This window comes from Urocitellus parryii, chromosome 4 (genome assembly GCF_045843805.1).
Source record: "Urocitellus parryii isolate mUroPar1 chromosome 4, mUroPar1.hap1, whole genome shotgun sequence".
NCBI classification, from domain to species: domain Eukaryota; kingdom Metazoa; phylum Chordata; class Mammalia; order Rodentia; family Sciuridae; genus Urocitellus; species Urocitellus parryii.
This window is the reverse complement of record NC_135534.1, coordinates 198,553,469-198,567,587: the sequence shown is the minus strand read 5'-3', so window position 1 is coordinate 198,567,587 and position 14,119 is coordinate 198,553,469. Positions and strand designations below refer to the sequence as shown.

The 14,119-nt window shown below is 58.4% G+C and overlaps 1 protein-coding gene across 6 annotated transcripts in view; it reads right to left on the bottom strand.

The window, feature by feature from the left end:
- The window catches only part of Dab2ip (DAB2 interacting protein), a 184,099-nt gene that overhangs the window by 113,892 nt on the left and 56,088 nt on the right, over positions 1 to 14,119 (bottom strand). For 2 of the 6 annotated variants that reach the window (XM_026410367.2, XM_026410369.2), the window contains exon 1: positions 5,423 to 5,592. The exons of 3 other annotated variants lie outside the window; for them this stretch is intronic. In XM_026410367.2, coding sequence (XP_026266152.2) covers positions 5,423 to 5,546 — 124 coding nt within the window. In that variant the 5' untranslated portion in view covers positions 5,547 to 5,592. Of the gene's footprint in view, positions 1 to 5,422; positions 5,594 to 14,119 lie in introns of those variants that run through there. One more of the 6 variants, XM_026410371.2, reaches the window with a different exon arrangement.

Below are 14,119 nucleotides of genomic sequence, written 5' to 3'. Positions count from 1 at the left end.
CAGGCCCAACCTTCCCGGGAATGGCACGGGTGGGGGGGGGGCGGGAGCCGACTTCCCAAATACCTACTTAACGGAAAACAAAACTTCAGCTCCCAGCAAGCTCTGAATGTTCCTGACCAGGAAATACTCTCCCTTTCCTGACATTTAACCAAGTGGCCCCGAGAGGAAGGTGCAAGGGAAATATCACAGCGTTGCTTTTCTTTTAAAAATAGTCAAAAGGCTGCATGTCATTTCCAAAGCAAAACACGTATGGAGTCCAGGATGTGAGCGTGTCCCTGTCCAGTTACGCAGGAGCTCCACCCCCCAGCTGAGAAGACCCAACAACAACAAAGAAAACCCGGCTGCCTCAGTTTCCCTCTCTGTGCTAATCTTAGGAAAAAGGGACAAAGGGAACCAAGACTTGAAATAAGATGCAAAGGGGTCTGGGTTCCGGACCGCATCTTTCCTTAGCATCTTTAGGGAACTTCAGGCAAGCGGCCACGGCTTCTTTGGGCCTCAGTTTTCCCAGCTGTCAAAGGGACCCCCAGTATCAGCAGCAGAGCGAAGCAGGCTCCCTGTCCCTCTCTTTACCACCGGGTCTCAGTAAATACAGAAGCAGAATGAAAGGGGGCAGAGACCGAGCTCCCAGGAACCAGACCGCTGCACCTACCCTGCTGAGATCAAGAGCAAGCAACACCCCAGGTCCATCACACTCTGAGTCACACCGACCAAAGAAGGTGGTCGGCACTGAGATTCCCAGGGCAGCTCTGAGCACAGCCTTGCAGCCCAGTGGCCTCGGTTTTAACCTCACACCTAACCTATACCATCCTGAGCCATTTCCTCACCTACCAATGTAAGCGTCCCAGGTTCAAGGAGGGTGGAGAGTTACCCTCTGATGCGAGATGGCGAGGTCCCCGGCACAGGGCTGGCCCACATGCAGCTTGATGAAAGGGAGCTATTGTTATTAAAGGGGATGAGGACAGTCCAGGAACACCAAGGCCAAGTGGCTGGCACTCCAGCAGGTTAACTGGCAACTCCAGCCTCCCTCAGGACCTAGAGAGCTCTGGGGAGTGGGCCTCACCCCAGGGGACCCTGAACATTCCACTCATCACTCAGGAACTTAGGGGAGAAATAGGGCTGAAGCCCTGGGACCTGTGAACAGCACAGGGAAATGGCCCAGTAGCAAAATATGAATGAGAACTAGGTGCAGGGGCACAGGGGCTGGGCCTGGGGAAGGAGGGGACCCTCCTGGGCTATTCCACATAGGTAGAGGAACCAACCAGGAGGAATGACTACCTACAGATGGCCCACCAAGTCCCTTCCCCTGCCTCCCCCCCCCCCAAGTGACAGCCAGGATTGTAGGACGTGATGGCCATGAACAGCAGATGGAATTGCTGACTGTGCAAACCATATAGGAAGAGAGCAGGAGGCCTTACCAAAGCCAAGGTCTGACCTCAAGCTCTGCCTGCTCAGGATTTGGAGCTGGGCAGAGTGAGGCTCCATCAGTTCTGAGCTGTGCGACCGTAGGCAAGGATCTCACTCTCTGGGCTGCAGTTTCCTCATCTGTAAAATGAGGATCATACTGGTATCCACCTCATGGCATTCAAGAGGTAAGACAAGTGCTGAGTTAATCTCACCAATGGGAGCTGAGTGACACTCGGCAAACAGGATGCACCACTTTAAACATTACCACAGCCCATGAGAGGAGTGAGCTCCCCACATCCTAAGGTATGTAAGGGTGAGGATGGTCTGGAGAAGGTGGGTTCAAGTCCCAGAGGCAGGATTGTGTCCTAGCAGGAACAGAGGACCAGAGAGGTGGCAGAGGGTAGAAGGATTTCAGCAGTCTCATCCAAGGCAAAGCCAAAACTCTGCATGGGCCTCCGGGGGGACATTTGAGGGTTAAGGACCACAAGGTACAACTAGTTCCCAGCCTCGGGGCTTTCCCAGTCTTGCCCAGCTCAGGGGGTCCACGCTGCTGCCCCAGAGGCTCTCAGCAGGTCTCACTGAAGCCAGGACCCCCTGAAAAGGCCCCAGCCCCCTGTGCTTGCTGCGGTTGCTTAGGGGTCCTTCCCTGCCCAGGGCTCCCAGGTAGGAACCAGCTGCATCCAACAAGCTCCCCAACTCTGCCGCCATCTTAGAGACCAGCAGCCGTGGGTTTCACACTCAGTTCCCTGAAGGTGGCCGTGGACGAGCCATAGCCCCTCTGGGCCTCACTACGTCTCCAGGCCATCCCCAGCAACAGGATCACCCGACTGCCATGTTCTGAGCCTTGGCGGGGGAACCCCCTCAGGAGGTCAGCCCCAGCCCATCTGGGTTCCACCGTGTGGCCCCTGGCCTTCATTCTACAAAGTGTATTGCAGGTTCCTGGGGCCCCCTCCTGAGGCCCACAGCCTCCAGCAGGCCCTAACAGGAAAGGCACACAGCTCCCCAGGCCCTGGGATGTACCAGAGCCAGAGGGGTCATGGCTGAGCTGGGAGGAGAGCCCGTATGTCTCCTATCACTGCTCAACTCCCCAGAAAGGGCCCCGTGCCCCAGTGCACCCCAAAAGCTGGCTTCCAACTAACAGGGGCTTGGAGAGGGTGATTCATCTCCATGTACCCTCAGCACCCAGGCAGAAGCCCAGCACACAGTAGGTATTCAAAAGGTGTTTGCTGGCCAAATGAAGGGCCATGAATTTATCCAGGGTCAGGGGAAAGGACAGAGCTGTCCTTAACCCCAGTGCAGGTAGGTGGGGAGACTCTGGTTGGTGGCACTTTTCTAGGGACAAGACCCCTCAGATTCATGGGCCGTGCCCAGCCTTCAAGAGGACCCAGGGTCACAAGGTACAATGTGATATGGCCAGATGACCCTCACCATGCAAAGATCACCAGCTCTGGCCTCTGGTTATCATTCAAGCTTTATAAACAACCACAGGGCTCGCTGTGCCCATTCTTCAGACGAGGACACCAAGGCCCAGGGCAAGGGACGGCCTAGCTTGTCTGCCCCACACTGGTCAAGCCTGGGTGGCTGCAGCCCTGTCCCTCATTTGCAGTCCTGCTAGGGACAGTGTTCTTCTCTCAAGTGAGCAGTGTGCCCCCTCCCCCCCCACTCAGAGAAGGAGTAGGGGACAGGGAGGGATAGGGAGCCTCTTCCAAGGTGCTGGCCTGGCCATCTGGAGGTCCCTGTCACCAACCATGTCCCCTGAACTCTCCTACTTCAGAGCACACACAGCCTGAGCTCCTGGTTGGTTTCCTTCCGTGCTAGTGGCAGAGACCAGAGAGGGCCAGACCCAGGCTGAGGTGCTGTGTGCCACCCTTCCTCTGGAGTCTGGTGCCACCACCGTGGGGCCAAACCCCAAGGACCAGGGGGAAAAGGGTATCCCTCAAGGCCAAGAGTGGTTTCCCAGCCTGAGCTATCACCTGGGCAGGGCTCTGTCCTCAAGATGGGGAGTGGCCCTGGAGCAGGGTCAAGTGCTGGGGTTTCATGGAAGGAGGGCTGTGGCGGCACTGGACACCTCTGCCAAGGTGGGCAGGAGCCCAGCCTCTGCCTCACACCCTGCCTGCAGCTCTCACCCAGCAGTGACTCCCCATCCCTGAAGGTCCTTGATTAGGGCCAAACTCTGTACCCTGCTGTCCGCTCCTCTCCACTGCCCTCCCCCATCACAGGATGAATGAACTAGGTCCACACACAAGACACTGTCCTTTTCCTGACTTCCGCACACTGTTCCTTCCAGCAGGGAAAGGACAACAGCTCACACTCATGTGTGTCCCTAGCCAGGCACAGGCTTCCAGCTTTCTGCACTCAATTTATCACACGAGGTCACTGAGGCCTGGAGAAGTAACTCGCCAAAGGATAGTTTTCTGCAGAGGTGGGATTTGAACCCAGACCTGACTCATTCACTCCCCTGCCAAAGGAAATCCGATCCATCCGATGAGGCATGCTCCAAATGTCACCTCCTTTGTGAAGCACTCTGATTTCCCCAGATAGACCTCTGTTCCAGGACAGTCCCCTCCCACTCCCAGACAGGCTGTGAGGAGGATGGGACACCAAGCAGAACTCAGGCACCCTTCGGGCCTTGGAGCTGGATCTCAGGTGACAGCCTGACACATTGTCCCCTGCACCATCTGGTTGAAGGGAAGGAGGAGTTTGGGTACTCCCTACACCTGCAGTCAAGGATGGAGCATCCCATAGAACAGGGCAGGGTGTGTGCAGGAGAGCTCCCGGTGGCCAGCACATGACCGGACATTTGTACAATTTCCATTTTTCACAGCATGAAACTGTCTCCTCCAGGAATCCTTCACCTACAGCTACTGCCATTTTATGGCTGAGAAAACTGAGGCACCAAAGGCCTTGTCCAAAGTCACAAAGCTTAAACCCAGATCTCTGGTCTCCCACACCAAATCTGGGGTCTGGGAGTAGCCCGAGGCCATTTCAGGAAAGGTAAAGGGCAGAGGAGAATCACAGGCTTTGAGAGACCCACGGGTATAGAACTCCCAGCACACACCTGTGCACACACACCCAGCCTTGAACTTGAACTCTTGTGGGCATGGGAACTCACTACTTCCTGAAGAAGCCCTGTACATCCTTGTTCCCAGACTGAGGGAAAAGTCTTCCCCATTCTGGGGGGAAGTGACCAAATGTGAACTGCCTGTCTGCCTCGTCTACCCTCACACTGACAAGAAAACTGAAGTTCAGGGACAAGGGGACCCAGGTCACAGGCGGGTGGGAATCTAAACCCCCTGGGCCTGCCAGACTGGGCATGGCCTTTGCTCAAACCCCTCTGCGGTCAGGCTAGGCACAGAGCCAGCCTGCCCGCTCCCCAAGATAACCTGGCCCCCTCCTCCCTCCCACCTCAGGGACACCCCCATGGGGCTTTGCAGGGCTCTAGCCTTCCCAGGGCCCCCTTGCCCTCCGCCTCCCAGGAGCCTCCCTCCCACCTAGCCAGGGAAGGAAGTCCCCAGGATCACAGCATTTCCAGCCGAGGATCCTGTTACTGGAAGAGAAAATGCGGGGCACACCTCCCCCTCCGCCTGGTCCTGCTGCTCAGAAGAGGAACCTTTGCAAGGACCCCTCAGGGGGGTCCTGGACAGAGGCTCCACTCCTCCACCTCACCTGTCCCTCCACCAAAGAGGTGGGGAGCTGTTAAGTCCCTGAGAAAGAGAGAAGTTCAGGGCCAGATGGATGGTGGCTAAGCTTGGGGCTGGGCAGTGCAGCCTGGTGAGGGGAGCCCAGACCCTCTCCACTAAGGAGGTGCGCTCTGAAAGGCGGAGGAAAGAGGCCCCGGATCCCAGTGTCCCTTGTCCTCGCAGGGCCTCGACTTCCCCAAGAAGCAGGATAGGGGCAAGCTGGGGCCATGCACGTCAGGCGGACTAGGGTCCCGGCGAGGAGGGAGGGGGCCCTGGGTCCCTGGCCCCCCAGGCCCTGGGTAGGGAGGACCCGGGGTCTGGGTCGGGGTGGCGCCTACCCCTGGCAGGCCGGGTCCGGCTGCGGGAGCGGCTCCTCTGTCGCTGCAGCCGGGGCCGCCGCAGCAGCCGGTAGTAGTAGGAGGACCTCCCGGTGCTCTTCCTGGCGTTGCCGCCCGCGGACATGCTGCCGCCCGCCGGGCACCGGGCCGGGCCTGGGCGCTCACTCGGGCCCCATCGGCCGCTCCGGACCGCCCGGCGGGCGCCCCGCACTCTCCCGCGCTGCGCTGCGCCGCGGCCGCCGCCGAGGCCCAGGCTGCCCCACAAAGTCGCCCAAACTCCTCCCTCGCCTCCCCGTCCCTCCCCCGAGCAGCCGGCCCCGCGGCGGGGGCCGGGGACCGGGAGGCCGGGCTGGCACCGGCCCGGAAAGTCAGTGCGGGGGAAATCCCGGCCTGGAGTCAGCCGGGCAAGGCGGCCCGGAGTGCCCGCGACCCCAGGCGGGACCCCTGGAGGGGTGCACCCCACCCCGCGGGGCGCAAGGGGCACCCCAGCGCGCGGGCAGGTGTGAACGGTGCACACCCGCGTGTGCGCGGCCCCGAAAGATGCCTGCTTGGAAGCCAGACGGCACCGTGCTACGGGAACAGCCACCTTAAATTAGGGTCCCAAAGAGGCTGATGGCCCAAGCTGGTTCCTGTCCCAAGGGAAGGAACTGGGCTGAAAACCCTCCCGCAAACACACAGCTCCACAGGCCCCCGGCCCAGGAAAGTGGAAAGCCTTCCCTTTCTGCAGGATACTTGTCTAATCTCTCCATTTTAAAGGCTGCCGTCTAACACAAACAGTATTCCTACATCATTGAGATTACAGTGTGTGTCTCAAGCACACAAAAGTCCAGACTATCAGGAACTTCAGGGGGCTTTGCCAAAGCTGTACATTTTGTTCCTTTTGATCTGGACCCTTCCCCAAATAAACCATCACAGATCCCTAGTTGTCCTCCCACTGGGCATGGTCAGCAGCTCCGCAGGCCTGAGGGGAGGGCAAAATGATCCCCAGGCTACTCTGGGGACCATAGCTGAGCTGAGAACGGAAAGTGCCAACCCCACTCTCTGTATTGCTTTGCCTGAAAAACTATCTCAAAGTCTCTCACTCTCCAGCTCAAGAACCTTCCTTGACTCCCCAAAGTGTAAGGGAAACAAGTCCAAACTTCCTTCCTTGATATTTGGCCCCAACCAGACCACCCTTCAGCCTCATCTCCACCTGCTTCTCCCTTCTCTTTGCTCTACACCCACCAGGGACCCTCCTGCCTCCATTTCTCCATGGAGCCCAAGTCCACCCTTTTAGGTCCTGTGGCCCTCCCTGACCATCCGGGCCATCAGCAATCTCTCTCTCTCCCCTCAGCAACATTTATCTACCTATCTGAGCTCCTCCCTTCAAGGACAGAAGGGGAAACTGAGGCCGCGAAGGGAAGTCTGAGTTCCATCCGTCACTCATTAAGTGACAGAGGCAAGGGGCCTTGGCCTGGGGCTGTCGACATGCACACTCAGGGGTGGCAGGTCAGTGTCTGAGGCTGTCTGGGTGTCTCCCTCCAGAAAGGGGTGGAGGGGTGGGCAGCCTGGTGGGAATCCGGGCCGGGTTTTGCTCCTCACTGGGGAAGCCCCCTCCTTAGCTCCTCAGCGTGGAGGGAGGGCCCAGGTCAGGAGGAGCTGGGACCACAGCTGGAAGCCAGGCGCCTTCCCAGGACCAGGGGGGAGGGGCGGGAAGGGTAAGGCTCCTTCAAACCCAGTCTGGGGAGTCCAGAGCCATCAACTCCCCTGGCCCCTCTTCCCAGAATAATGGCCAATCCCACAGAAAGATGGAAAACCACAGTGTCCACGGGGACATCAGTAGCCTTCTTTGGGTTAAGCGTCGCTCCATCTCATTCCAACAGCAGAAACACACAGGAACGGCTTTAGAGACCCCGGGGTAGAGCCTGCACCCAGCTGCTAGGTGTCTCTCCAAGCTGTGGGCCTTCCTAGCAGGCGCCTCCTCCGGCCCAGGCACCAGAGCCCAGAGGAGCACCTCCCATGCAGGTGGGGCTCAGAAGCCACCCAGTTACACCCCGACACTTCCAGAGGACAAATAATCTCCACCAGTTTGCAGGATGAGGAGCCCCAGGAAGTCCTGCTCAGAGTGGGGAAGGCAATCTTGCTCCCAAGGCCGGAGCTCCTCTGGCCCAGTTCTAGCTCCTTTGAGGGAATGGAAGCTTGGAAGCTTGCTGCTAACTCTGACTAGTGCTGGGGACAAGTGGTCTTGGCCTGCCCCCCAACTGGCAGCCTCAGACCCTTGTGTGGCGGGGAGGGAGGGAGCAAGCCCATCTCAGGATCTCATCTGTAAACAGTTGGCTTCCAAAGGTCTGGCCTGGTCTCTGCTTCAGCATCTCCGGTCCTCTGTACCTCAGCTTCCCTGCCTACCTAGAGGCTTGGTACCCCTGACCTAGACCCCTGGCCTAGCTGCCTGGAGGGGAGTCAGCTAGTGAATTCCTGGCTTTGGGATAGGATGGCTATTTACCCTGGTGGCTGGGTGCTGTGTAGGAAGGGGGAAGGGCAGGATCTACAGGCCTGGCCTTCCTGGCCCAGGACCCTGTGGTGGGCAGGCAGACAAAGACAGCTCCCTGGAAGCCCCAGCAGAGCATCTGGAATCATCCTGCTGCTGGAGCTAGCCACCCACCCCCTCGGCCACCCCCACCTCCTGCTGTGAACAGGAACCCCAGGCCTCCTCCCCTGAACAGCTCCCTATCCTGACACAGCCTAGGCTGTGGGAGGGGCACCTGAAAAGCCTGGTCCATCCCTTCCACTGCTTCCTGTGGCTGACAGACAGACCTACAGACATCAGGCCAACACACACACCAGGGGCAGCCCCCTATGATTGCCTCAGACAGAACAGGCTTCCCAGGCCCTGCCTGATCCAAGAGCCCCCGGCCTAAAAGTCCAGTTCTCCCACCTGCTCCACCTCCAGACGGGCTCCTGAGTCGGTCCAGTTCCCCACTCCACGGCATGCTGCTCTGAGTGGGGGTCAAGACTGCAGCCCCCAAATCACCCCAGCTTATCCAACAGGCATGTTCCTAGGTTTCCTCAAGATACTGGGTCTGGTGGGGCTGAATGGGGCCTAGAAGTGTGTGCGTTCAATAAATCCCAGGCAGGGAACCAGGGCTCACTACCCAGTCACCCAACCCCAACACCGTCAGGGCACCTACCTCTGCCACAAAGCAGCCACCCCCTGTGCAGGTCCTGTCTCCCTCCTCCATCCAGCCTCCAAGGCTCTTTCCAACCTCTGGTCTTTCCCCTTTTATAGGACAACTGCCACCAGGCTCTTGGGAAGGCCCCGGACTGATGGACACAAAGAATTCCCCTCTGGGCAGAAAACTCAACACCAAGTAGAATTACACCATTGGGAAGGAGATGGGGGTGCCTTAGAGCTGGGCTGAGAAGTCCGGGTTCACCAGGGGCCAAGCAGGGGCAGGTCAGAAGGCGCTGCAGACGCAAGGGGGCTAGCGCTACCTCCCTGGGATGGCGCCTCTTCCTGAGATGTTAGGTTGAAAGTCAGAGAGCCAGGAGGAAAAAAAAAAAATCATATGGCCAAATTTACCTTTGAAAAGCCTTAAAAGTAGTTTTTCCTTGAGCACTGGAACGGATCACCCATTCCTTCAGCAGAGCACAAGGCGAAAGGGCCTGGACTACATTGAGGGACCCTGTTGTATTGGGAAACACCACCATTGGCAACCAGGTATCTATCTTCAAAACCTAGATTCTCCAAAGGAGGAGAGATGGCCATGCATGGAGGGGATCACAGAAACCAAGACTTCCCAACAGCACAGAGGCCTGAGCTTGACCTGGAAGGGCTTGTCTGAGGGCAGAGTTTGGCTTTAATACCAGTAACGGTAGCTGGACTGCATTTAGCAGGTGCCTTGCCCCAGATCTTGCTCTTGGCACTCCACACACATTATCTCACTTAATTTCACAGCAACCCTAGCGGACAGATGTTTTTTGTTTTGTTTTTGTAAAAAACAGTGGAGACACAGAGAGTAAGTTCCTTAAGGTCACACAAGGAGCCAGGATTTGAACCCAGGGAACTGGCAAAAGCAAAGGTCATTCTAAAGTTGAGCAGGACTTAATGAGGAGGTGGGGGAAGGGCAACAGTGCAAAACTTCCCTGGTCAAGGGACAGCAGGGGGCTGGGGGGACGGGAGTCCTGACCAGGGAAACAACCCACACCAGGCTCCACACAATGGGTGTCTGGAGGGCTCAGACCTGTCAGGTTTCCTGTCGGGACAAGGGTGGGGGGCAGTAAGCAGGGAAGTCCCCAGCCAGGCGGTCCTGTAGACATCCGCCTTCCAGCCAGTCTCCACCTCTGTCCTCGGAGCCCTAGGCAGGGGCATGGGCGGGGGGTGCCTGGCACTGAGGGTTCAGGTCACAGCCGCTGCCCTCAGAGGCCGCCCGTCTGAGAAGCAGAGCTGGCTTCCTGTACCCATCCTGCCTCCAGAACGAGGCTGGACCAGCAGGCGGACCTTCACTGGGGAGATGGGGAGGCTGGAGGCCAGCTGGCCCTGTGCAGGGGAGAGCAGAGAGGCCCCAGGAGGCCAGACAGGGCACCCCCACCCCACCCCCACCTGCCTCCCCAAAACCACCCACAAATTTAATGACATCCTTTGCAGAAAATGGCCACAGCAGGGCCAAGATGACCCTGGGCTCGGAGGGCTCTGCCTCTCACCACAGGCGGAACTGGGGACCCGGTCAAGCGTGGACATTTGAACACACACAGACAGAGCCTCAGGAAATGTGAGTGCTTTTTCAAACAAGTCACCTCCCGCTGGGAGTGGAGCTGGGGAGAGGCCTGGGCTCTGACTGGGGTGGGGCTGGGAAGCAGCACAGGGGACTGGACCTGGGACCTTGTTCCCTCAGGTTCCCACAGGCCACCTCCCTGAGAGTCTATCAGGATCCAGAACCCAAATTCTCTCCCAGAAGCCCCGAGAAAAGGAGCTTCTCCCTGGTACCGACCAGTAGCCTATTTTAAAATCCTGGGTCGTCAAATGTAGAAAGAACCTGAGGATAAACAATAGGGGCTGGGAAAGTGTGGCCCAGAGGGGAGGACAGCACTGTCCTGCGGGAAGGCCCTGCCTCACCCTGGGCACCCCCCAGTCACAGAGGGTGGATGGCCCTCTGACCCAGCGCCAGCACCGCGGGGGTGGTCAGCAGGGCTCCTTGAAGGTGAAGGGGCAGGGTCAAGGGAGGGCAGGACCCTCCCAAGGTCACGTGTAGGGGAGAGGCTAAGCCAGGACTCCCCCTGGGGACCTAGATCCAGCTGCCCAGGCGGCCTGCCTGTGTCTGCCCTCCATCGTGCGCCCGTGCATTCTGCCCACAGGCCCCTTAGCTTCCCCTCCAAGCTGGCTGCCCCCAAGCCGAGGGTCCAATCCCGTGGCCCTGGGGAGGCTGGGATCCACTCTCCGGCCCGTCCTGGCCCTCCCTTGCCCACCCCCAGCAGCCGGTGTGTCTGCCCAGATGGCCAGGCCTGGAGCCATGCTCTCTCTGCACTTCCTCTCCCTGCCCTGACCCAGAAATTCTGCCAAGCTCCAGGTGGGCCCCCGGCCCCAGCCAGGCTCCAGGCCCCTCCTTCTCCCTGACCCAGCCTGGGGCTGAGGCTCCAGGTCTCTGGGCCTCTTCCCCTCCCCCTCACCCAGTGATGGGCCCAGATTGCTTCACCCCACTGGGTGGCCAGAGGGGGTGGCATATGGTCCCCATGTGAGGTCAGGGAGCCCCCTGCCTTTCACAGGCAGGCCTGCCCGGTCATCTGCAAACCGTTTCATGGTTGGCACTGGCCTCGGCTCCAGGACCCAGGGCCTGGCTAGGTCTCTGCAGAGCTCATGAGGAGGACAGCTGAACTGGCCCCGTAGCAGGCTCCTGGGAAGTTCTGGCATAGGCAGGGAGCTGGAAGGGCAGGGGATTTGGAGTGAGGAGCTAATGCCTTTTAGCTGTGTGATCCCAGATCAGTGCCCTCACGTCTCTGTGCCTCTATTCCCTGGAGGGGAGAATGGGCCTGAGGGTCCTCAGCTTTATGAGAGCTTGGGAAGGTCAAAGAGCACAGCGGATTAAAGCCTTGGGGATACACTGGGCAGCACCTCCCGCTCTGGGCTATTTCTTTTGTCACTCATTTGTAGGTTCTTTAAGAGGACAGCCCAGAGCTGGTCGGATCAGTTCTTGACCCAGAGCAACTTAAGACTGACTGGGAGAGAAGGTGGCAGCATTAGAAAAGTGGTGACTGAGTCCATCGGTCTGGCATCAGCGCCGAGAGAACTGGGAAGAGGAGGAGGAAGTCCTGGAAGGCTGCCTGGAGGAAGAGGCACTGGCATTGTGCTGGAAGGCTGAGTAGCAGTGACTGGGTAGAGAGCAGAGAAGGAGAGGGGAGAGAGTACAGCCAAAGGCCCAGAGGTGGGAGCCAGCAAAGTGTTTCACGAGGGACAGTGTGTACAGCTGTGAGGCTGGAGCAGACATGGGGTGGAGACTTGCGGGCAGGCTACATGAGGGGTGAGATCAGGGGAAAGCAATGGAGAGAGATCCAAGTGGGGGCGAGGCCCAGGCAGCCCCTTCAGAAGGGCAAAGGAGAAGTGGTGAGGACAGAACCCTGAGAGGAGATCTGGGTTTGAGGCTTAGATCTGTCGCTGTGTGGCTGTGCACCTTCAAATAAGTCACAGCCCCTCTCTGATCCTCAATCTGCCATTATAAAAAGAGGGGCTAGCTCCTAAGACAGGCCTGAGGTGTGGGGTGGGGCTGCGTGCCCATGAACTACACTTGGAGCATTCAGAAACAGACCCTCCACTCCCAGCATCCCTGAATCCAATCTTGGGGACAAGGCCCCAGGAATCTATATTCTTAAGAGAGCTTGCTAGCAGCTTTTTGGGGGAGCCACTGGCTAAGACGGTTCTGGACTCTGTGGTCCCACCCCAGGTTCTTTGCATTGCTGTCCCTTCCACCTCATTCATGCTGACCAGGTCTTCAGAGGGTCACCTCCTTCCCATTGTTCAGGCCTCAAATATGACCCCCTTCAAGACCTTCCCGGCCCCCTTGTCTCAGGCCCTAATCTCCCCCACATCTGCCCACAATGTCTCCTTGTTGCCTCATTTGGTTTTCTTCAGCTGACCACAGCCTCCTGAAACCACCTTATCTGTGTAACCTGTGTCCACCAATCATCTCCCCCAAACTCTAATGCAGACGGGCCCTTCTCGGCCCGACTCACGGCCACATCCCCAGAGCGCGGATCAGCACCTGACGTTTGTTTGATGAGGGAGGTGAGTGGAGGGAGGTGAGTGGAGGGAGCTGGGCTCAAAGTCCCCATTCTTTTTTGAAGACTGGCAGTCATGGGACCAGGGACAAGAGACTGCCTCTCTGGACCTGGGCTTTTCTCCCTGTGTCGCAGGCTGGAGGGTTTTCGTGCACCTGGCAGCCCGGGGCCGGTCAGGAGGCTGGGGTGCAGTTCCTGGCTCTGTGCAGGAGCTGGCATGGGGGTGGCTCAGAGGACACAGGAATGGATGAATAAATGCCCTGGCTCCGCTCTCTGCCTCTGGACAAGCTTCCTCCCATTCACGGCCTCAGCCTCCCCTCCTGTAAAATGGGCTTGGTCTGGTGGGTCTTTCAGAGACCTTGAACACTACGCTCACAGTCTCTGCGCTTCATCCAGAATACAAGTGGGGGCCACAGAAGGTGTCAGGGGAGGGGTCAGCATTGCCAGAGCCACGGGATCCCACCTTACCCACGGTGACATCCTAAGGCCACAGAGGTGAGAAGCAGATACAGCTTCTGCCACCTTTTCCCCTCAGGTCCCCTTCTGAGTCAGAACAGTGAGACTCTGCCCCGACCCTGGGAACAGCATTTCGCCTGGAAATTCTCCGGGGGAGGAGGAAGGGCTGGGGACTACAGTTTCTGCACCTGCTCAAACAGGAAGTGGCTGAAAGTTTGGGGCCAAGGAAAACAAGTTCAGGGTCATCCTGGAAATCAGTCCCCACGGCTAGGGACTTGCCCATTCCCCAGATGAAGCTGTCCTAGTGGTTAGTGATGAACACACACAGAGGGAGCTCAAGGGGGAATGGCCCTGACCACGGGCAAAGGCCTAAGAGGAAGCCAAGTCTGCCCAGCCTGTTCCGGCACACCTTTGGCCATGGGGAACTCACTACCAAACCAGTTCCTTGCCCTTGGAAAGTCTGAGAGTGAAGCTGTGTTCCTATTAGAAACTGAAGAAGCCGCGGGGTGTGACTGTGCACATGTAGAATCCCAACCACACGGAGGCGGAGGCAGGAGGATCACAAGTTCAAGTCCAGCCTGGGTGACTTAGCCAGATCTTGTCTCCAAAAGAAAAGGAGGAGGAGGAGCAGAAGGAGGAAAAAAGAGAGGAGGGGGAGGGGAGGAAGAGGAGAAGAAGGGCAGGAGGATGGAAGGAGGAATAAGTAGATTGCAGAGGCCGTGAGGGATCTAGTGGTCAGCTCCCTCTTGAATCAGCACTCAGAGGCTCAGGACTTGCCCGGGGTCCCTCATGCACCCCAGGGTCCTGCCTCCTTTCCCAGCAGCAGCTGTGGGCACAGTGAGACGATGCCAGTAGGCGAGGGCTGGAGTCGGGGCTCCTGGCCAGGTACCTACTCCTGACGATAATCCCGGGTTAGGTGTGGGGGCCGACCTCTGGCTAACCCTTATTTGAAATGCCAGAAGACACAGGCAAGGATCCCAAATTGTCCTCGTGCCC